Here is a 22732-nt window from a genome sequence, read left to right on the forward strand (position 1 = left end):
TGACAAACCCCACATTACAACTAATTTTATTGTTCAACCGTTGCTTTTAAAAATGTGAATGACAATAAAACCAGTAGAATCCACTGTGAGATGGGATTGCCAGTTTTGTTGGTTTGGAGAACATATCGCATCTAAGAGCACTGGGTATAATGGTAAGAGTAAGATTGTATTATGATATCATAAAAAAGACAATGAGTAAAGAAAAAAATAATAAGATTATATTATATCAATCAATCATTGTTGCATTGTGGGATACAGTGCTAAGCACACTATACTTTCATGTACACTGCACATCAGAGTACCCCATGCAATTAGATCTTGAACCTACAAGTAGCCGTGCATGGTAACATGAAGTGCACTACTTCAAATGTAACTGTTGTATTTCCTAATTGACCCGCTTCGAAAGGTTGAAACTTATATTTACAATATATCAGAGAGTGTGCCATTGGCTCAGAGCATCTGTAATAAATAAAAAAACTGTTAGGATCCTAGTGTCCTTAGTTAAGTTTATTTCTGGTATACCAGTTAAAAATAATCAACAATTTATCAAGTGTGAGAAATTTCAAGTCGAAAACAAAGTGACAGAAAAGAGTTTACAAAGACTAAAGTTTTTCAGCTCCACTAACATAAAAGTCTAATAAACAGTTAAATCAAGACATTGATGGGACGCAAAGGTGTGTCAGACCATAAAGAAGCTCAGTGGTTTAAACTGACAAGTCATCCATCTCTCCCTCAATCTCTCACTGTCCATCTCTATCCCTCGAACCCCCACAGGTCACTCATTCACCCAAACATCTTTCTGTCAGAACGCACAGTCGTTAAAGAAGAGCACATTGATACATCTCTCGATAAAAGAAGCTGTTTGGTACTTGAATAAATAAAGCATAAATTACAAATAAACCAAACAAATCAATATCCATTAATACAGGAGTAGCAGTAGTTATTGACAGCAGTACAACAATCATCATTAGAAAAAGCCTTCCATTCAGACACAAATGATTCTGTACAAACTTATATGTAAGTTTTAACAAATAGCAGTGTTGGACAAAATTCATAATTTAAGAATCTGCTTTCTTTAAATTCATAAGTGTGAATTCTCATATTCAGATTTTCATATCTTAATTATGCCGCCCTGCATCACCAAAAAATTGCCAAATTATTTTCAAATAATTTTATTGAAGAAAAAAGAAAAAGAAACAAAAATACTGACCAAATTTGAATCTATCAATTACATAATATACTGATCTTATCTATCCACAAAAGTGTACAACTAATAAAAGTATGTTAGAAAATTCAGTGGTCCATTAATTGTCTTGGATTAATTCCATGGTACAAAAACATAATTTTATTATATTTAATGAAATTATAAATCACAGACAAATTTTAATAGATGGCATTTCAAAATTGTATTATTAATATCATCTAGTGTTTATATCCCATATGTTGAGTGTGTGACAACGTTTATGGTCAATTAAAAATGGAAAAAAAAAATTGACTTCCTGTTTCAAATTAATTCTGTATCCTGATTTCTACCTCAATTTATATCCAAGAAGCCATTTTATATTTAATTCTGAATCGTGCTCACCCCTGACAGGCAGATGAACAGTGTATGTACATTTATACTGTGGGCTGAGGGAGTTTAATTTTGACCCACATTCTTCAAAGAACAGTCCATCATCAGTCATGGGGTATCTCTCTATATGTCAGATGGTTATGAAGGCTCCTTGGTTGCTGTTGGCTGATTCTGGCTCCACACAGCGACCCCGTCTTCGGGTCACCCTCCGCTTGCGGTGGAACTTGGCATAACAACGCAGACCTAAAGAATTTAACATTTTCTCAGGTTAGTGCCTTGATGCAACGTAAAAGATCTTTATAGTTATAAAAATAAACTTAATTTTCTTTAAGTAAATACTGTTACGACCCAGAGATGCTCCTGAGTTTTATGAGATTCCTTTCTATATTTTGTCTATTGCTGTAGAATGTTAATTTTTCCTTCTAAGGAAACCAAAAAAGCCATACCCACCCTCTTCACACATGCAGTCATCATAACACTTGTTGTTTAGGCCACGATTGTGAGGTTTGCACTCATGTTCTCTCAGATCACAACAGGAACCTGAACGTAGCACAAGATGAACCATAAATGTAAACACTGGAAATATTTTTATAATATTTCTTGCTAATAAATATCATATTAAAGAAACAGTTCACTGGGGAAAAAAATCATTTTATCATCATTTACTCACATCACTGTAAACCAATAATACTTTTTTCTATTGTGAAAGACAGAAGGTATATTCTGGAAAGAAAGAAAGAAAGAAAGAAAGAAAGAAAGAAAGAAAGAAAGAAAGAAAGAAAGAAAGAAAGAAAGAAAGAAAAACAAATTCCAGGCAACCCTTTTCTAATGAAGAGCAATATTATAATCTTATTTGCCATTTTGCCAATTTGCCATTTCCTGAAACCATTGTTCCAACAAACTTTTGCAAACATCATTGAAAAGTCATTGTGGTAGCTAACAGGATAGAAGCATGTGACATGTGGCACATGGATTTAATGCTCTTGAGCAAAAAAGTTTGCATGCTGGAGATATTACATATTTCATATGCTGTCGAAATACAAACTTAGAAATGTTGTTTATAATTTGTCACAGCAGGTTAGGACAAAAGATATAATGCATTTGGAAGAGATTTTAGAAGAGAGCTTTAGTTTCTTTTCGCTGTATTACATTGTGTCAGATTAGTGCCCTGATGTAATGTAAAAACTCCTAATAGTAGTTTGTTGGATTATAATAGTTTATATAATAGTTTTTCAGAAGACCTTTTTTTTTTTAATGTACTATCAGTGTTCCACGGGAAAAAATAAAATCATACAAGTTTAATTGAAAGAATGGTAAGTAATGGTAAATTTGTAATCTGGTGAATGGGTGAACAAAAACAAATATAGCTTTGCACTGACCAGGAAGGCAGTCGAGATGATGGTCACATGGGTCAATGACATCAGCATCAAGCGTTGTGTTCCCATTACTCTTGTTTTTGCCACGCCGTTTATCTTTATTGGGGAAATAGACAGACACAGGACTCCGAAATCCTTTATTCAGAAATCAGCTCTGAGTTTGATAATTATTTATGCTTAGAGGTTTAAAGATCTGGGAGAAATACATACAATCTTATAATCAAATATTATTCAGATTTTCAGATCTTTTGATCTATATAAAAATATATATGTCTAAAGATAGTGCTGCTGTAAACATATTAGTAAAAACAGTTTTTTATTAAACTTGAGAATGTACTTTCATACCTTTTCTTTTGTTGGATGGCCAAGTGTCTACAGGCTTCATATCCTCATAATCAGTCCAGTCAAAGAGTGCCATATCCAGAGTCGGCATCACCTCCCCTTGAGTCTTCCCTCGACCCGGCATCTGAATGAGAAGTATTTAAAACATGGTTTTAGAAAGGTTTATTCTGGGTGATCAACTTGACGTCAACTTTAAGCAAGCTGATAATTTAAAACCTGTGATATAACAACTTTGCACTGATTTATATTAGACGATAGCTGAGGAAAACTCTGAAATACTAACAACACTAAAATAATGAAGAAATTCTTAAAGATACTATATAGTTTTCAGAATACTAACTTCTGTGAAGTGACATATTGTGCTAGTCCCGGCTCACATGTTCAGAGGAAGCATCATGTAAGCCAAGTTTAGTGATAGCGCCACCTACTGGTCATCATCTTTTTTAGATTTTAAGAATATATTTAAAATATTTTATTTATTTTTGAAATAATGTACACTGATAAATAATGCATAATAAAACCAAGAGCATTTATAATCATAAATAGGCTCAATGTTGATATCATTTAACAATGAACTGCCTGGCCTCACACAATTATTCCAATTTAAAGTGTATTAAAAACATGAAAGGATGGATGACCGCTAATTTTATTAGTCACTGGGCCAAAATATTACTCTTACCTATACAATTAAAGATCTAGGTGTTATAGTAGAGAGTAAAGTTTTTTTTATCGTATTTTCCATGTCACCACCTTCTTCCACCTTTGAAACAATGGTGAGTTATGGAACATGTTATCTCTTTCTGATGAAAATTATCTTATCGCACCAATTTTATTGTCTCTCGACTGCTACCTTTCAAATTCTGCCTTAATTTTAAAATATTGCTACATATGAAGCCCTAAATTCTCAAGCTGTAATGTATTTTAAACATCTATCTCATTACAATCCATCATAAGGTCAGAGAACTCTAGGATATCAAAGTCTGATTTAGAAGCTTTTCTACATTTGGCTCCTAAATTCTGGAACAGCCTTCCTGATAATGGCCAGCACTCAGTTCTTTCAGTTTCAGTGTTGATTAAAGACATCTCTTAAGCCAAGCATTTACAGAACACATCTCAAAATATAGAATTCCAGTTATGTCTTATGTAATTGTAACAAATTGCAGATCATCTTTGTCTAAAATAACATGAACAGCAGTTATACTAATCTTTTCGCTTTCTGGTTTCTGCTGTATCTTATGACATCCATCCTGAGGTTACTAGAGACTGCACCAGCTCCAATATAGGTCCAGCCTAACATGTGAAGACTTCAGATGATGTCAGCTATGGATGACTTACAAGACTATTATCCATATGTCATAATCGGACCCACTTTATATTAAGTGGCCTTAACTACTATGTACTTACATTTTAATTAATAATTTAGTACAATGTACTTATTCTGTACATACATGTTTTTACATTGTACTTATATTTTAAAAAACTACATGTAATTACATCTGTATTTAATTTCTGTAATTACATTTATAATTACACTGTTGACCCATACTTTACACCTTAACCCACCCTTAAACTTACCCATACCTCCAACCCTCTCCCTAACCTTACCCCTATCCCACCTCAATAGCAGCAAAAGTGTTTTACAATACAATATGAACACAATAAGTACATTGTACTTATTTTTTTATGTAAGTACATAGTAGTTAAGGCCACCTAATATAGAGTGGGACCTCATAATCATGATGATCACAAGTCTAATCATCGCCTTAATCCACTGAAGGGTTAAGAATAATGAATAATTAATTCATAAATGTATCTGTTTAACTAAACATTCATTCATCCAGCCATCCATTCATTTGTTTATTTTAATTGTGTTCAGTCCACTTTTTAGGGTAAATTTTAACATGATTTTAGAACTTTAGCAAAATACAATGGTTTCAGAGATATAAGGGGTGTAATGAAATGTTCCCTATTTATTAGATCCCAAAGACAGTAACACTGAAACAAGAATTTTCTGTAAATCTGCTTTGAAACTTTAAGTACTGTGAAAAGCACTAAACAAATAAATGTGACAAAAATAAAATTTTTCATCTCATCTCATTCCAAAATTTGGCCTCTGTGGAAGCTACTGATAAATGTGTCTCAATGGGTCCTGCATACTGCAGAGAGAGGCTACAGAATCCAGTTCATTGTTCCAAAGAAGGAAGGGGGGTTGAGTCTGATTTTAGATCTGCATCAGCTAAACTGCTCAGTCATGCGACTAAAGTTCAAGATGTTCAAGTTGGGTCTCAGATCTGGTCCGAGGACATACTTCCATGTTTCCATCCTTCCTACTCTCAGGAAGTTCCTGAGGTTTGCTTTTGGGGGCAAATTATACCAATATCAGGTTCTTCCCTTCTGCCTTGCACTCTTACCCCGCACTTTCACTAATTGTGTGGATGCTGCTCTGGGTCCATTACGACTCCAGAATATTTGCATACTCAACTACAATGACGATTGGTTGATTTTAGCTTGTTCAGAGTAGATAGCGATTCGTCATTGAGATCTTGTTCTCGCTCACATGAAAGAATTGTGGTTAAGACTAAACGCCAAGACCTGGGCGTGGTGTGGGATTCGACTACGATGCAGGCATGTGAGTCAATCCTAACTGCAGTCAAGAGAGTGAATGCAGACCAGTCACTCACTGTCAAACAGTTTCAGAGATTGCTGGGTCTAATGGCAGCTGCGTCCAACATGAGTCTTTGGCAAGGCTCAAGTGGATGTGTTTGCGATTCAAGAGACATTGCACAGTCCGCTCTGGTTCTCTCTGGCTCATCTAGCTCCACTGGGACTGGATGCTTTGGCAAAGATTTGGCAAAGGCCGAGGCTTCATCTGTGAGTTCTGGAGAAAGTGAGCAGGGAGAGGGTCCATCTACTGCTATTAGCCCTGTTCTGGCCGGGCCGAGTATGGTTCTCTAACCTGATTTCCATTCCCGTCGGCTCTGCATGAGAGATTCCCGTCAGGAGGGAACTCCTCTCACAGGCATGGGGGGGGGGGTGCAATAATCTATCCCCACCCGAAGCTGTTATGGGAAGTTATGGGTGTGGCCCGAGGCTTCCAGCTCGACCCAGTTAACTGCCTGGTTGGTACAGAACTGGAGTTTCTGCAGGCCCGCATCTCTCCAGGGTTGACCCACTCCATCCTAAATGCTACATGGCGGCCATTGCCTACCACACCTTTCTTAGTGGTCAGTTATTGGGCAGACACCCCCTTGCTGATGCCCCCAGTACGTTCTCATGTCCCCACGTGGAACCTGGCTGTGGTGTTAGAAGCTTTCTGTAAGCATCCATTTGAGCCAATTGAGGAGATTTCTGATCATCATCTTACAATAAAGACTACCTTTCTTCTGGTGATATCTTCTCTTAAGAGAGTAGGGGATCTGCAGACCTTTCTGTGGCCCCTTCCTATCTTGACTTTGCGCCCGGTTTGGCCAAAGTGTTTTTGTACCCTCGAGTAGAGTATGTCACTAAAGTCCCCTCTTCTACACCCTCATACTTCAGGCCTTCTGTCCTCCTCCCTCAGGGAGCCAGACCAGCAGAAGCTTAACTGTTTCTGGACACATGCGTTCCACAGAGAATATGGAGAAGGGCAGACCAAGGGCTTGTGTGTTACGGTCCCCCTAAGAGAGGTCTTCCAGTAAATAAACAGACCCTCAGCAGGTGGATAGTGGATGCTATTTCCATTTCCTATGAGTCCTCAGATCCCCCCTCGTCTTTGTGGATCAAGGCTCACTGAAATCTGAGTATGGTGGCCTCCAAGGCCTTTCTAGCAGGTGAGTCCATGCAGGACATCTGCGATGCTCCGGGTTGGTCCACACCTAGTACCTTCATCAAATTATATGGTTTAGATTTGCAAGCCACTCCGTGCTTGTCTGTTCTCACGCCCTAGCAGCTTTCGGGCAGGGAACTGAAATTCTGGCAGTGTGGGCATCTTGTTCCCAAAGTGCTTTGATGCAGCTCAAGTTACTGAAGAGGAACATCTCAGGTTACGTATGTAACCATGGTTCCTCGAGGGAACAAGATGCTGCGTCTCACTGACATACTTCCAGCATTTCTGCCAACGGTTGCTTCATTCCTAGAGGCTGACGCAGGCTCTGCCGCACATGCTTTTTAGCTTCCTGGTTGATGACGTCACCCGCCTATGATGTCTTGTCTTTCGATTGGGCTGATTACACATGTGATTCAGAGCATGGTCATGCAGAGGGCATTCCCAAACCTCTTAAACACTGCATCTCATTCCCTCGAGGATCCATGGTTACATACTGTACGTAACCGGAAACGTTTTACACCATTCAATGCTGAAACAGGAGAAGTTAGTAATCTTCAAATATCACTTTGCAAATACTAACTCTTGGAAAGAATATCTAGTACAATGAAAGATAAATTCAAAGAACATCCTTTACATATAAATATAATATATTTGAAATCAGGTGGACATTTACTGCTAATCACAGAACCGGCTTTACTGACGAGACACACATGACAATCAAATGCGATTAATCATGCAGTCCTATGAATGATGAATAATGATGTATAGATAATAAACAATAATTTGAAAAGATAAGGGGAAAAAATATAACAATATTGGAAATTTGCATACACCACAATATACATAACTGAAAATCCCAATTCTAAAGTTCCCTGAAATTCACTTGTATTTTCCATGTCCACTGAAATGCTAAAAAGAGGTGTAACATTCAAAATGTACCCTTTTGTGTTCTAATACAGTAGCATACCTACAGTAGGGCTAGATTTACTAAACAAGGCAACCTAGCATGAGACTGCAATACCATAAAAGCACTGATGAGAGTGGAAAGTTCTGCCAAAAAAAAAATTAATAATAATAATTGACTACCGCAAGTTTTAATAAATCTCTATACCGTATTTTTCTGACTATAAGTCGCACCTGAGTATAAGTCGCATCAGTCCAAAAATACGTCATGATGTGGAAAAATATATATATAAGTCGCACTGGACTATAAGTCGCATTTATTTAGAACCAAGAACCAAGAGAAAACATTACCGTCTACAGAAGCACTGAGCAGCATAGAGCGCCATCTCGCGGCTGGAGATGGTAATGTTTTCTCTTGGTTCATTTCTCTCGGTTCATGTCAAATTAATTTTGATAAGTCGCACCTGACTATAAGTCGCAGGACCAGCCAAACTATGAAAAAAAGTGTGACTTATAGTCCGGAAAATACGGTACATACTTCATTAATAGTCTCCTCCAATCAATTTTCCTACAACTCCATATGCAATAAGGTCAGCCACAAAAATGACTTTTCATCACTAATTTTTCACTGCATGTCTTTAGTAAAACAGTTTGCGCTGGTGCAAGCTGTTAGTAAATCTGACTCTTAGATGTGTATACACTGAATCCTGCACTCTAAAGCTTCTGGCCTCACATGCTGATATGTGTGTGTGCTCCTTTAAAGTTTTTGCCAGCGGCTGGAGCAGCAGCGGCACTGACACAGTACAAGTGAACATCATTGAGGATGGTGCTCTTCTGGGAGTTGAATGACTGGAGAGGACAGAGAGAATCTAACCAGAGTAATGACTGACTTCTGCTAATCAGTGCCTCAGCAATACAAGGAAAAATCACTGTGTGAAACCAAATTCAAAATACCACATTCTTCAACATTCTCTCTTGAAATGTTATTTTGTGATCAAATTATACCTTGTATTTAAAATATTTGGAGTAGTATAGATAGATGGATATGTATATAGAGGGTCTCTAAAGACTACAGCTGATATAGTAGAGGAATGGCAGTTAGATTAAGTGCAAACTGAAGATCTGTCTTTGTGTTTCTTTATCTAAGGCTGTTAGTGATCGAAGCATAATTAGAAATGTCTACTGTAATTTAAGTAACTGAACTGCAATTCACAGCATTTGAGTAGCAGCTGGGGTTTGTGTGTTACAGTTTAAATTTTGTGTAGCCATAATGCTCTGTGTAGCCATACCACTAACATACAGGCTTGTACACCATTTTGCTTTTAGCATTTCTTCTTTTTCATACATGCATTTCTATATATTCAACATATTACATTTTACAAAAATGCAAAAATGCAGACTTAAGCTGAAAAAAAAAACCTCTTTGTTATAGTCCTTTTTCATTACTGACAAACTGTTTTCCTGTTTTACACTGTAAACCTGCTTTGACAATCAGTATTGCACAAAGTTTTATACAAATAAAGGTGACTTGACTTGACACACACACACAAAAAAAAAAGACTGCATGGGTGAATATTTTGAAATAAAATTCTTATTCTTGCTCTTTTACTGTTCCTCTTTCTTTTTCTTTATTTCCCAAAAATCTATTTATTATTTATTTAATTTTAATAAAAAGACTATTACTGCTGAGGTGTGGTAAGGTAAGGTAAGGTAAAGAAAGGTAAAGTAAAATACAATAAAATACAACAAAATAAAATACAATAAAAATTTAATTAAATTGATACCTCAAGATTTAATCTATTTAAGATTAAAATTTAGAAATCACCTATTGACTTTAAATAATAGAATTTTCACCAGTATCTGCTTATGCTCATCTCTCTGTCTCATTCTGTCAGTTTACTTTGCTTTCTGGATTATTTTAGCAAAAACACTATTGTGTTGCTGCTTTGTAAGCGTTTGTATTTCCTTAAGGAAATACAAATGTAGTTTTTATTAAATACCATTAATATCCAGGTCTAGTAATATCACTCAAGAGAATCTGAATATATACAGGGAGTGGTAAAAAGAGTTCCAGGGAGGAGAATGGAGCAGAACAGATGGCTGTGAAAAAGAGGAGCAGGAGGATGGGCGAGCGAGCGACTTCTCACCCCTCACTCGCTCTGGTGACAGCTCCCCTCCTCCACCTCCTCCTTGGTGCAAAGCGAGCTGGGTAATTTTACTTCTGTATGATCCAGCCCCGGGCGGCACTCAGTAATAAGCACGGCACAGAAGCACAGGTAAATAAATCTTTGTGATGAAGTGCTGCACACCACAAGGTTGACAAGTACCACCACTACTGGCTCCAAACGGCATTTCAGTATCTGCCACAGTGTGAGGTTACAATGAAGATGTTCATTTTGGGATCTAACAATAAAATGACAGAGTGGAAAAAGACTCAAGGCGGTTTAACGCAGGCTGACAGCAGCAAAACGTCTCAAGAGTAATGCCACTAAGTATTTCTAACAATAAAACCAGGATGCTAGTGAACTGTTTAACAAAGATCATATATATATATATATATATATATATATATATATATATATATATATATATATATATATATATATATATATATATATATGATCAAGGCAAACTGCTCTGCGCTTATTCCCTCCCAAACAATGCAAAAATGCTTATATGCTCCTGACATATTGAGCACAGTCCTCTGTGTAAATGAGAGAATAACAGCATCTTATGAAACTAAACACTCTGGACAACACAACAGACCTTCATACTCAAGGACGCTCCTGCTTGCCAGGGTACCTGGGGTTTGGTGGAGGCTGGGGACAGTGTTGGGGGATGCTCGTTGATTGCCGTGGTTACCAAAATGGGGAAGAGAGGGGAGGGAGCTTCAGTGAGTGGGGCATTGTCGTGATTGGGCGGGGAGGTGTAAAAACCATCCTCAAATGCATTCATATCCTTCAACAAGGAACCTAATTCTGGTTCAGGGTCATAGAGATCCCCTAGGAGAAAAAGAGAGAGAAACTATGGTCGGTCTTTAATAAAATTAGTATTCGTAGTTCAGACCTGGCAAACATCTCATATGGCTAGTTATAGACACAGAATCAAACCCAATGTTACTCTACCCCATAGGTGTATTGAACATCTCAGGGCATTATTGTTAAAAAAAAATATTAAATTCTATACAGTGAAAAAGTTTGTACAAAAGTTTGGAATATTATGATTTTTGTAAATATTTTTGAAAGAAGTCTCTAATGCTTGCCAATTAAGGCTGCATTTATTATTTTATCAAAATACAGTAAAAACAACAAAATTGCTAAATATTATTACAATTTTACATATATTTTAAAATGTATGATGTTTTCATGTATGCCTGCAGCAAAGCTTAATTTTCAGCACCAGTACTCCAGTCTTCAGTGTCACATGATCCTTCAAAAATATTTCTAATATGCTGATTTTCTGCTCAAGAAACATTTCTGACTCAATTTTGAAAACAGTTGTGGTGCTTAATATTTTTGAGAAAGCTGTGATGACACTATCAAATTTTTATTATGTTACAATGTTAGATTTCTATTTCAAATACATGCTGCTCTTTTTTTCTATTAATCATTAATTAGATTAGATCAGATTAGATTAGATTCAACTTTATTGTCATGTTAATCAAAATTATTTTATTCAAAATTATCTATTAATCATTAATCACGTTAACTTCTTTGATCTTTCTTCTGTGGATCACAAATTAGGAATTTTTAAGAATCTCAACAACAACCGCAAAATTGAATAAAACATTGCTCATCTGGGTATTACGAGTTATCTTGACTGTTAATACTTGTATGCTTAATGAGGCACTCCGCTACCGTTGACTGTCTGGTGCCATTGTGACTGTAAACACCTTAACTGAAAACCAAACTTAACACACTGTGTTACAATGGAAGACTTCAGCATTAATTTCAACATATATGGTAAAAATAATTTTCTTTTTTTACCCGTGTAATAAGCGGGATAATGTATATCCAGCCGGTTGTTATCTTAGAATAAACCCCTTCAGGCTGATACAAGACCACTCCGCTTCGCGAGGTTTAACTTTTAAATTGTTTTGTGATAACTAGGGTTGCCAACTGTCCCATATTAGCCAGGACATCCCATATATTGGGCCTAATTGATTTGTCCCATACATGACCTGTTGTCCCGTTGATTGACTGCTATGCTGATCATGAAACTTATTCAAGAATGATCCTCTACATCATCATCCAGTTACAGCCCCTTGTTTGTTGTTGTCTCATACTTTTAGATAAGCTGTTATTTGTAAATGCTACTGTTTATGTTAGCTTTTAATATACGTTTTATACTGATTAAAGCTTTAACACAGTACGGCAACCGCACGTGCACCCATGTTTAATGCTTCTCATAGCTATGTGAAAATAAGTGTATAAATGGAACAGTTCACTGTTGGAGCTGAGCTGAATGAGAGAGAGAGAGAGAGAGAGAGATGCAGAGCATGTGCAGAGCAGGGGGAACGTGTGGAACAGTATTAAGAACCGCTGCTTTAGAACATTGATTTTGAATCCATTAGAATCTTTAGAAGACATAATCGAGATTCATATCAAAATAGATTTTTACATGCACCTCTAGTTTTGTCTTCCTCTAATTTAATTCCTAAGTAATTTTTTATAGTCCCTACCAGCCGTTTTTGTAGGCATTAAACTGTCCGAATTTTAAAAGACAATATCTTCATTTAGCATTGAACTTTCAGATTCGTAACTTTGCAGATATTGTTTATGCTCAAACAGCAACGTTACAGACTAACTTTTAAAAAGTGAAAATGTAATAAACCACCCCTTTAAAAAGAGAAAAACATTTTACATTCAAGTAACTTCCATCGTATTCTTTACCTTGGACCTTATTCTTGAAACACAAAATGACAAATATAAAATTGGCAAGCACCAAAAGCAGCTCATATTAAATATATGTTCACTTTATATATATATATATATATATATATATTGTGTGTGTGTGTGTGTGTGTGTGTGTGAGTGTGTCTTATTTTTCTATGAAAAACCATGATAATCCTTTATTTTCCCTTTGTGAAGTTGGCAACCCTAGTAATAACCAAAAAGCTCTTAGTTGGTTCTTGTAAAGACTAAACACTTTAAAAAATTGGCACCACTGTGATTCCTTTGTCCTTTTGGCATAGATGTTTCAACAACAGAAATATGAGGGATGATTTATTATGAAATAAAATGCTTATCATATTGCACGACTCATATTATCTAAGTTGAAAATTCAGCAAATCTCAATTACCTTTAGCTCGACCCTTGTCTCTTTTGCCTCCCTGTTTTCTGTGATCAGCCTGATGCCCGTGGCCATGTCTCCTGCCTTTACGATTGAACTCACCCTCTGTTGGATGATTTCCCCGCCGCATATGAGCAGGACCCCTGACCTCCTCATGAACCTCCGTCCTCATACTCTCCCCAGGCCCTATCTCCAGCCTTACAGGGCTTAGACCCTCCAGACTTGTCCCATCATCCTCCGGTCGATCCAGCAGCCTTCGAGAGTGAAGCGCAACACTATCCTTATCTTTACGTGACCAGTGTCTTCGTGGTTGGCTGCCGCCCAGAAGTCCCGTGTCATGGTGTTGCTTGGAGTCAGAGGTGGAAGAAAGAGCCAGACTCTGTTTGGAATCTTCTGATGGGGTCTCAGAGCTGTACGAGGTGTGGGACAGTGTGATGAGGAGCAGAGCTAAGAGACGACAAAAGCCAGGAGCCGCCATCTTCAAACACAGTGCAACCTGTTGTTTAGAGCAAGATCAAGTCAGACTTTTGCACTTTGAATACATGTATTATTTTAAGAAATACTTATTAAATATACTTTTTTTATTTTTTGACATATCATGAATAGTTTAATTCCTAAATATCAACAACAACAAATGGCATTTTAGGTTACACTTTATTTTTAAGGTCCAATTTTCACTCTAAACTATCAATTAACTCTGACTTTTTCCTCAATAAACTAAACTAACCAGAGCATCATGTTACACCCACAAATATACTTTCATATTTAAATAATGGCTTTGCTTTGCTTTGCTTTGACATGAAATAAACAAGAGCTCAAAGGCAACCTAAATGTGTTGAGAAAACATGCCAGACTAAATATCAGGTTTGGATTCCCATAGGCTAAGAATAAGAGGATCCAAAGGAAGAATCTTTCCTCAGGTGGCATATCAAAGTCAAGCTTATGAGGAGGTTCTCACCATGGTTCTCACCATGCAAATCAGTGACATGGGTTTTACTTTGATCATCTGAGGTCTGCTCTCATCCTCAGATTCTCCCCTCAGTAAATCTGGCCCCTTTGTCCCTGAGAGCTGCTCACGTAATATTTAAGACCGGCACCAGTGGTACTGATACAAGCATGCTAACTTTACATGTCTTTATATTTCTGATGATTTGTCATGTTTATAATGATGGAGTAAGGCTATTATTGATGGTTTCCAGTCACCAGTAATTACTTGTGGGATGCATTCGTATGCATTTTGTATATTAAAGATGAGGAATTGCAATGAAACTAGAAAATTATAATTTAGCCAGTTTATGAATTGTCAGGCTTGTGTGACCAAACCACATTTCCAGTAGTGATAACCATGCTCAAAGAGTAGGTCATGGTGCTAGAAATGCCAGTGTCATGGGTTTGATTCCCAGGGGATGCATGAACTGATGAAATGCATACCTGTAAATGTTTTCGGCAAGTGAGAAAGAGTGCAAGAAATGCAAATCTGCCCAATGAAGCCATTTTATTCCAAATGAAAATCACTTAATGCTAAAGATTCCTTGTAGGTAGTAAGACTATTGGGCTAATTTAATTAATACATCAGATGTAAAATTGAAAAGTTATCTATTAGAGAAACTCTTATTCAGAAAGGCCCAGATAATAACTTCAAAATGAATAATGATTTTTCAATTAATTAATTTCAATTCAAGATAAGTTCACATCAGTTTTATCTTATATTTATTGTTTACATTTCAAAGAATGGAACATCTTTTTTGTTTTTAACCTATGTTTCATTCTGGTTAATGGCTATCTTCTGAATTGCGGAGCTTTGCCAAAATCCAGGATCAGATTAAGGCTTTGTGGCTGTGAGGCTGTTTTATGAACCAAAAATGTGTGAGGTGGTGGCTGTGGCTTCTGTGTGTGGCAGGATTTGTCACAGCCTGTTTAATTACTTTTGCAATAACATTTTACTTTACACTCAGAAAGTAGTAGTATTAGTAATAGTAGTAGCAATAGCAGTAGTAGTAGCATTAGTTGTAGCAGTAGGAGTAGTAGTAGTAGTAGTAGTAACCTCAGTCATCAGAGGTACTACTACTTAATCTCAACATTAAGATATGTGAGTGTGCATCACATTAATCATATTTTACAAAAGTTTCTTCAAATGCTAAATTTATTCAATAGAAAAATGAATTAGTACACCTATTCATTTGGACTGGATAAATAAATGATCATACAAATTCCATACAGTACATCTTTAAAAATCTTTAGGAAAATCCTAGCCATCGCCTTTAGGATGCAAGTAAAATTATCAGAGGAGAACATTACTCTTCATTGCCTTTGCAACTTGAGAGCACATTAAGATAGCAAAACTTAAATTGCAGCTCAATCTCTCACCAGTATTGCCTTTTAATTGGTATCTCTGTGCTGTGATTTAGGTAATGAATCAAGCTCAGTAAAATTAAGCAGGATTTAATGAGGAGGGTTTAGTACATCTGGCTGGTAATGAGGAGCGTTTGATATGCCATGGTTTATTTTATACATTTTTCAATTTTGCATTCAGATTCAAAAATGTCTTGCATGCACACACAGAAAGGTTTAGTACAACTTTTTACCGCCAATCTTTGTTGAATCCTCTCATTCAGAGATATGGCAGTGTACATACAGTATAGGTTTTAACATTGTGTTAGTACCATTAGCATTAGAATCAATTAGTGCTTGTATTGAGTTATTGCCAACACTTTTATGGGTTTAGGTGTGTGCTTACATTGTGTTGGTGTCAGCATTAGCTTATATAGGTCTCTCTGAGACTTTCTTAATGTGGGTGGGGGTAGTTCATCAACCTGGCAACCCGCTCAGGAAGGCATTATGCTCTGTGATGACATAGGCATATTATAAATCAATGGGGATGGGGAATTGAGCTTGTGTTGGTCAATTGTTGGACCAGCCTTATCAGCCACAGACATACAAATGCACCTCACATCCTGCAGTGATTGTTGTGTAGGGCTGCTAACCAGAGGACTTCATTGCGGGCTATTTAAGAACCCATCCACAAAGACTATGTGAAGGAAATTGCATATGATGCTAGGTAGCCAAAACTCCTGCCAGAAGAATATTGTATCAAGATTGCAGGTGCTTCATTTGGGAATACACACTGACTGCTTTGGGCTCTGTCAGACATTTGTACAGAACTGTGCGTTTTTACAACCGCAGAGAATTTAGAGCGACCACTGAGCTTTAGTCTCCACACAATTGCTGGTCTCTATTCAGTATGAGCCCCCTGTAGACTTTGTTAGGATGACAAGTGTGTTTGTTAGTAGCTCATTAGTCTCTCGTCCACCACACAAAAATACAAGAGTAAAATTTTTTTTTAAAATAAACAAACATACAAAATGTCTGGAAGCTGTTCAGATTCCTGAAAAAAAGTATTTATAAATTAAGGCTCTGGCTGATTTGATTCATGCTGATCTCATATAAAAACTGCCTAATGTCATGTGACTAACAGGTGGAGCTTTGAGGGAGCTGAATGATGGGATGAAATGAAGTCTTGAGATGTGGGAGCTGTGCACCCTGCTGGGCTTGGAAGGGTCTCACCCACAAAGACCACACACCATTTAAATAGGAGCAATGGACAACATATAAAACATCTGGCAAGAGATGGCAAAGGCCCAGGGCTCTGCCTTGAGGTGAGATGCTAACCATGAGATGACAAGAAAGAGAGGGGGATGGTGAACCTTATGTATCCAATGCACGATTTATAAAGATGCTGAGCTGTGCAAAATCAATAATACAGCCATTGGTTAAAATGTTGTCTATTTGTTTTGTATACAATGGCTGTTTATCAAAATGTGGTTTCTAGATTTTGAAAAGGCCTTGATCAAAACAAGAGAGTAAAAATAAAAATATTTTATCCAGAAAATGTGAGTGGTGATTACCACGGTGTTCCTGGAGATTACAAGTGTGTTATCCTAAGGTGTTTTGATTGGTTTATACAGTACCATGCTACTATGGTTATGTGTTCTGAGTGTGTGAGAATTGGTCCCCATACTAAAGTGTTCATCCTACCCATTATGTAAAATTAACCACTAACTTACTATCTATTAATAAGCAGCAAATAAGGAGTTTGGTCAGGGAAAAAGCTTAGTTGATAGTGAATATGTGTTCTCTATTGTGCTATCTGTTACCAAATATATATATATATATATATATATATATATATATATATATATATATATATATATATATATATACAATCAAATTACAAATACAATCAAGTAAAAACTGTAAAAAAGGTAAAAAGGTCTCTCAAACATGATTATATTGATTATATTTAATTTTAATACTTTCCTCTTATTTTTGTCATCAGTTATCTGCTATTCTTCGGGCTGTTTTATGTTACATTTTATGTATTTTATTTAGTTTGTTTATTGCATTAATTAAGTTTTGTGTGTGTGGTGTTTGTTTTTCATTGTATGACCCTGTGCAACATCCATAGAGATGTACAGGCCATGTTTTATGGACAGGCCATTTACAATGAATTCTGATTCATTCATGTGATATATTTTTTTGTTATAGTGGTTATCGGTACATTTTGAGGTATGGGGGGGTGGGGCTGATTTTGGTATTTCAAGTAAATTGGTATATCCAAATTACAAAACCAAAATAAATAATTACAAAATTAAATCAATTTAAAATACTTGAAATCATTTAATTCTTTATGTGCATGTCATGTGACTGACATAAAAAAGTCTTGAACATGTGAAAATGTATTTAGCTTATTTAAATGTTAACTTAATAAAATCTCAGTGTATACTTCAAGTCAATATTTTAGTTCAAAAGTGTTTGACTGACAAAAAAAGTTTGGGAATCCCTGCCTTAGTGAATCAAGAACACATTAAATGGTCAAACTATACAATATCGTAACTTTGACATCATCCTCATGTTAAATTAATCAAGCTAAAATATTGAATATATTTTTAAAATGCACAGAAAGAATTTTAAGTTTCTTTGACATTTCCAGCCCATCCAACATAAATAATCAAATATACATCCTGGAAACACATTCCAATAACTAACAGATAGTCCTGCATAGTATCATAAAAAAACAACACAAACACATGCTTCAGTGTCAGTGCATATGAGATACAAGACACAGAAGTATAGCCATAAAACAAACAAAGATCTCAGTTGATTCATGCGGTAGTACTTCTGCTGTTTGCAGAGTAACAGCAGGCAAGTTATGATCATATAGGATATTCAGCAAAGGGTCACAGCATGGAGCCCAGCATGGTGCTTGGAAACTCAGCAAAAGACAACGAGAGCCAGACCCAGAAAGAGAATGAAAAAAAATCCCAGAAAGAAAACAGCGAGGTGGTGAGTATGTGTGAGCACAACATGGTGTTCAGAAACTTCAGATCCTACTACTGTGTGAATAACTGATAAAAGCCTTCACAAGCGACTTGGATGATACTGTGCAAAAGTCTGAAAGGAATGTGGAGCTCACTAATGAACTCACTGACATCTCAAGAGGAGGGAGAGCTTCAACTGTGAGGTCTTCAACATCTCCTCCTGCTGAGATCTGGGGCTTCATAAGCCATCTGGTGCACCCCTGCTACCTCCAGAAAGCAGAAGAACAAAAAAAAACCTTTTCATCAGGATGAAAGGTTGAAACCTTTTCTCTTTCTCAACTGGAAGATCTAAGAAGGTTATATCTTTGTGTGAGTTTTCTGATGCTGAATGAGGTGGAAACAGACCACATATGGGACACAGAGAACATTTCCTCAGTCAATACCAGCCTACTCTAATTAGTTTCTATTCTGGGTATTATATGTAGGTCTACCTTAGTTATGTTGTTTAGGTCAGGTCAAGTTTGGTGTGTAGAAGCAGTTGGCTGCACTCCACTGGCCACGTCAGATTCACACCCACCAAATCTGCCAGACCGTGAAGACAGTCCTAGCCATCAAGAAAGGGTGGCACTATTGTGAAGCCTCAAAGACATTTTGCTACAACGCTGTTGCTTACAGCCTACAAAAGGCAGCATCCCCACTGAATTTGTATGTCTTATGAACAGTGCAAAGAACATGGCAGACTTGACTTACATTTGATTTCGTGTTTTACAATGCTGTTTTACACAGTTCAGAACTTCATGCAATTTCAAGTTAACGTACAGTTTAATTTAAGAAAGTTAATGCTGGAGTTTAGCTTTCTGTCTAATTTGAGAGTATTTGTTCTCTTTAATTACGATACGTTTTAAGTTCTTGGATATTTGAAGAAATTATTTGAAAACACAAATGAAAAAAAAATGCTGAGATGCACCTTTGTAATTTGATGGTAGGTAGGTATTAATTTATGAACTTATATTTATTTGTTTTATTATTGAGTTATTGAATAGGTCTGATTGCTTTTAAGGTCATCAGTTGTTCATTATATGACCCCGATTTAAAGATGTTCTTTGTGTGCCTATACATGACAGCATTTAAATCATTAGATTTGTAAATGTATCCATTATCATGCATATTTAACAGTCTAACTACTGTGGTTTTGTAATTCAGATACTGATGTACCGGGGACTGATAATGTACCAAAAACAAAAATCTGTTATTAAGCCTACCATAATCCTTGGACTAAATGTGGAAAGTCTATAATGACACTGTAATACAAATATCATAAGTACAATTTCATACTCAGGAGTATTGATATATCACAATTTATTTTTAATGGTAGTCAGAAATTGCACGGCTGGTGTGTTGGTCCATAAGCACATTATATATGTGACTAAGATCAATCAAAGGGAAAAAAACAAATGCTTCGCAAATTGCATCGTTCCAATCTTTCACTGAGAATCTGAGATACTGTTGGCCAAAACATTAAGATTTCACAGACAGCCTCCTATTAAATTACAAAAATCAAACAAAAGAATGCTTCAGAAGAGGGAAATAAACCGACTCAAATGAGAGTACCCATCTCTTGACAAACAGTTTCAGCAATTTCACACCTCACATTGTTCGTTTTGGCAGCTTTAAAAGTGTCAAGGACACAAAACGCATAGCAACAGGCTAAGTGTTAAAACTGCCATAAGGAGGATCCATCTGGTGCCAAGAGCTGAGGAAAAGACAGAGATCCTGTCTCCAATGTGACTGCTTACAACACGTGGTGCTCCATCAAATATCACTTCTGTTTCGCAAATCACAACTGGCTCCCTGCAATGTGTCTCCTTATCTTCTAGCTGAGCATCCTGGCAGAATGCTCCTCATCCTCACAGCAGGGAAACCTCCTTCATCCCCTTCCAAAAACAGTCAGACGCAAAAGCACACACACTCCTGAGTGGGAGTACAGTCTCTATAGGCATGTTGTGAAGTGTGAAGATAACAAAAAGAATGGAATATGGAGAACCATGCCATATGACATCAACCGAAAAACTACTCCGCATGGAAATGTCTCTGTTGAGTTAAAGCAGTCTCCGTACAAGATAAGCGGGAGACAAAAACAGTGTCTCATTTGCTAAGCAATAGACCAGCTGTCTCCAGTGTTCCACAAAGACTGATTCCCAATTGGCCAGCAGGAGATTGAGGCTGGAGAAAAAATCACACAAAGGTCTTTATTGATCTGATTTGGGATATCTTAATAGCCGAAGCGATTGGAAGTGTTTTAGCGATGGTCTATATCAGCAGAAGGTCATTCAGACGTGGTTATTGATAGCTTCTTTGACATTCATTCAGCATTGTGCATCATCTTTAAAAACATAATTGATTAAAAGTGTGGCTCTGTAATTACAACACACATTTCAGCTGTGGAAAACACAATTACCAAGCAACAGTTTAGGTTTACAATAAAATGTAAAATATTTAAGTTTTAAAAAAAGGTACTGAATGATGGAAATGTATGACCAAAAAGAGATATGGATATAGCACTTCTCAACACCATTAATAAGCTGTGCTGTTGTGTTAGTATGACAATAGAGCCTACATGAGACTTTAGCATTTATTGGGGCCAGAAAAAAATGCATCTAAAAGAATCTTCCAAAGTCACAGAATCACAGTTTTGCGGAACTGTAAAAACTAATTTTGCTACATGTACAGTAGAAAACTGCAGTCCGCAATTATACAATTTAAGGTACAAAGTGATGATGTTATAGAAGTATTACTGGATGGAGTACATGTACTGTATATGTCATTAAATTAACTTACATAATGTAAATTATACTTACCTATTTGAGCTATTAAAATCTGTTTATTACCATAAAATGGATTGAAAATAAAACAATTGAAGACCAGATGATGACTTAAAGTTCCTAAAAATGTATCATTCCAGCAATTGTGGCCAATAAAAACAAATATATAAATTATTAAATTAATAAATGCAACTATATTTGACTGTAAAAGTATACATTTTGCGTTATTTGTTACATTATAGTAAAATTATGTATTGTCTCATCAAATGTATATCCATACTCTATGTGTCAAAGCAATTTAATTTTTATATTCACATGGATGGACCAAGTTGATGTATAATTATGAGTGCAGAAAGAGAAAGAGCCTTATTTGGAGTCTAACTGAAATTCATAATTACATGCTTTCAAACTCAGCTGCCCGCTCAATTCAAGACACACAATTAAGAACATAAAGATACGATCAAGCTTTGTGCACTCACACAGGCGCACTCTCCTACATTTTCTATTCCTCCTCTTTATAAAATATAATGAACATTTTACGAAAAATGAAATTGCTTATAAATCATTTACGCACATTAAGAAGAGATGGCAAACGCGACAATGCTTATCTCAATGGTCAAGTTTTAAAAGAATACTGTTATCCATAGTTTTTAAGATACTAACACAATTTGAGATTTGAAAATAATATAAATGAAAAACATATACTTAAAAGATAATAAGGATAGAAAAGGAAGAAGAGGCAAAAGTTATCTTACAGAAACCCCCAAGCGAAACAATAATAGGCCTAATAAAAGAAACGTTTGTAGTATGTTTCCGTCAAAATATTTGCGCAAACAAACACGATATGACACATGCGTTAAAGCAAGAGAATTAATAAAAGAGATGCACTCTCACCGTGTATTATTCCGTTAAGAAAGAGCCGAGTGAAGAAGAGGATCACAGATGAACTGTCTCGCGCTCCGAGAAACGAGCGCGCTCCCCGAATGCGCGCCGCTGTGAAGTCTTCAGTGATGATGGATTGGGAAAACAAAAAGAAAAAATCAACGAACAGGCTTACCACACAATTATCCCACAGGAAAGAATGAACATTTATTCCCACACATCTGCTCAGAAGGAAAACTTAAAAGGAGACAAGCAACAGTCCTCACAAACAGGGAACGTTTTTGTTTAATTATACATTTGTAATCTAAACTAATTATTCCAGTGAAAGGTAATACATTCACTATCATAATGCAACTGTCGCTTGCAATTGCAAAAAAAAAAAAAAAAAAAAAAATGTTTGTTAAAACAATTTATATTAA

General features: G+C 36.3%; 1 protein-coding gene across 4 annotated transcripts; it reads right to left on the reverse strand.

Moving 5' to 3' along the window:
* Positions 1-480: 480 nt before the first annotated feature.
* On the reverse strand, positions 481-22457 carry LOC113054954 (draxin-like). Of its 4 annotated transcripts, none has more exons than XM_026220773.1 (7): positions 22326-22457; positions 13301-13787; positions 10802-11001; positions 3295-3415; positions 2953-3045; positions 2024-2113; positions 481-1816 (listed from the first exon to the last, which is right to left on the reverse strand). In XM_026220773.1, the coding sequence occupies exons 2-7, from the start codon at positions 13767-13769 to the stop codon at positions 1704-1706; spliced, it is 1086 nt and encodes a 361-aa protein (XP_026076558.1). In that variant the 5' UTR covers positions 13770-13787; positions 22326-22457; the 3' UTR covers positions 481-1703. The 4 variants fall into 4 exon arrangements, with proteins under 4 accessions (XP_026076558.1, XP_026076556.1, XP_026076557.1 ...); XM_026220771.1 differs by having other exon boundaries at positions 2953-3084; XM_026220772.1 differs by having other exon boundaries at positions 10766-11001.
* Between the last annotated feature and the right edge of the window lie 275 nt (positions 22458-22732).

The sequence above is a fragment of the Carassius auratus genome, chromosome 36 (genome assembly GCF_003368295.1).
Source record: "Carassius auratus strain Wakin chromosome 36, ASM336829v1, whole genome shotgun sequence".
NCBI classification, from domain to species: Eukaryota; Metazoa; Chordata; class Actinopteri; order Cypriniformes; family Cyprinidae; genus Carassius; species Carassius auratus.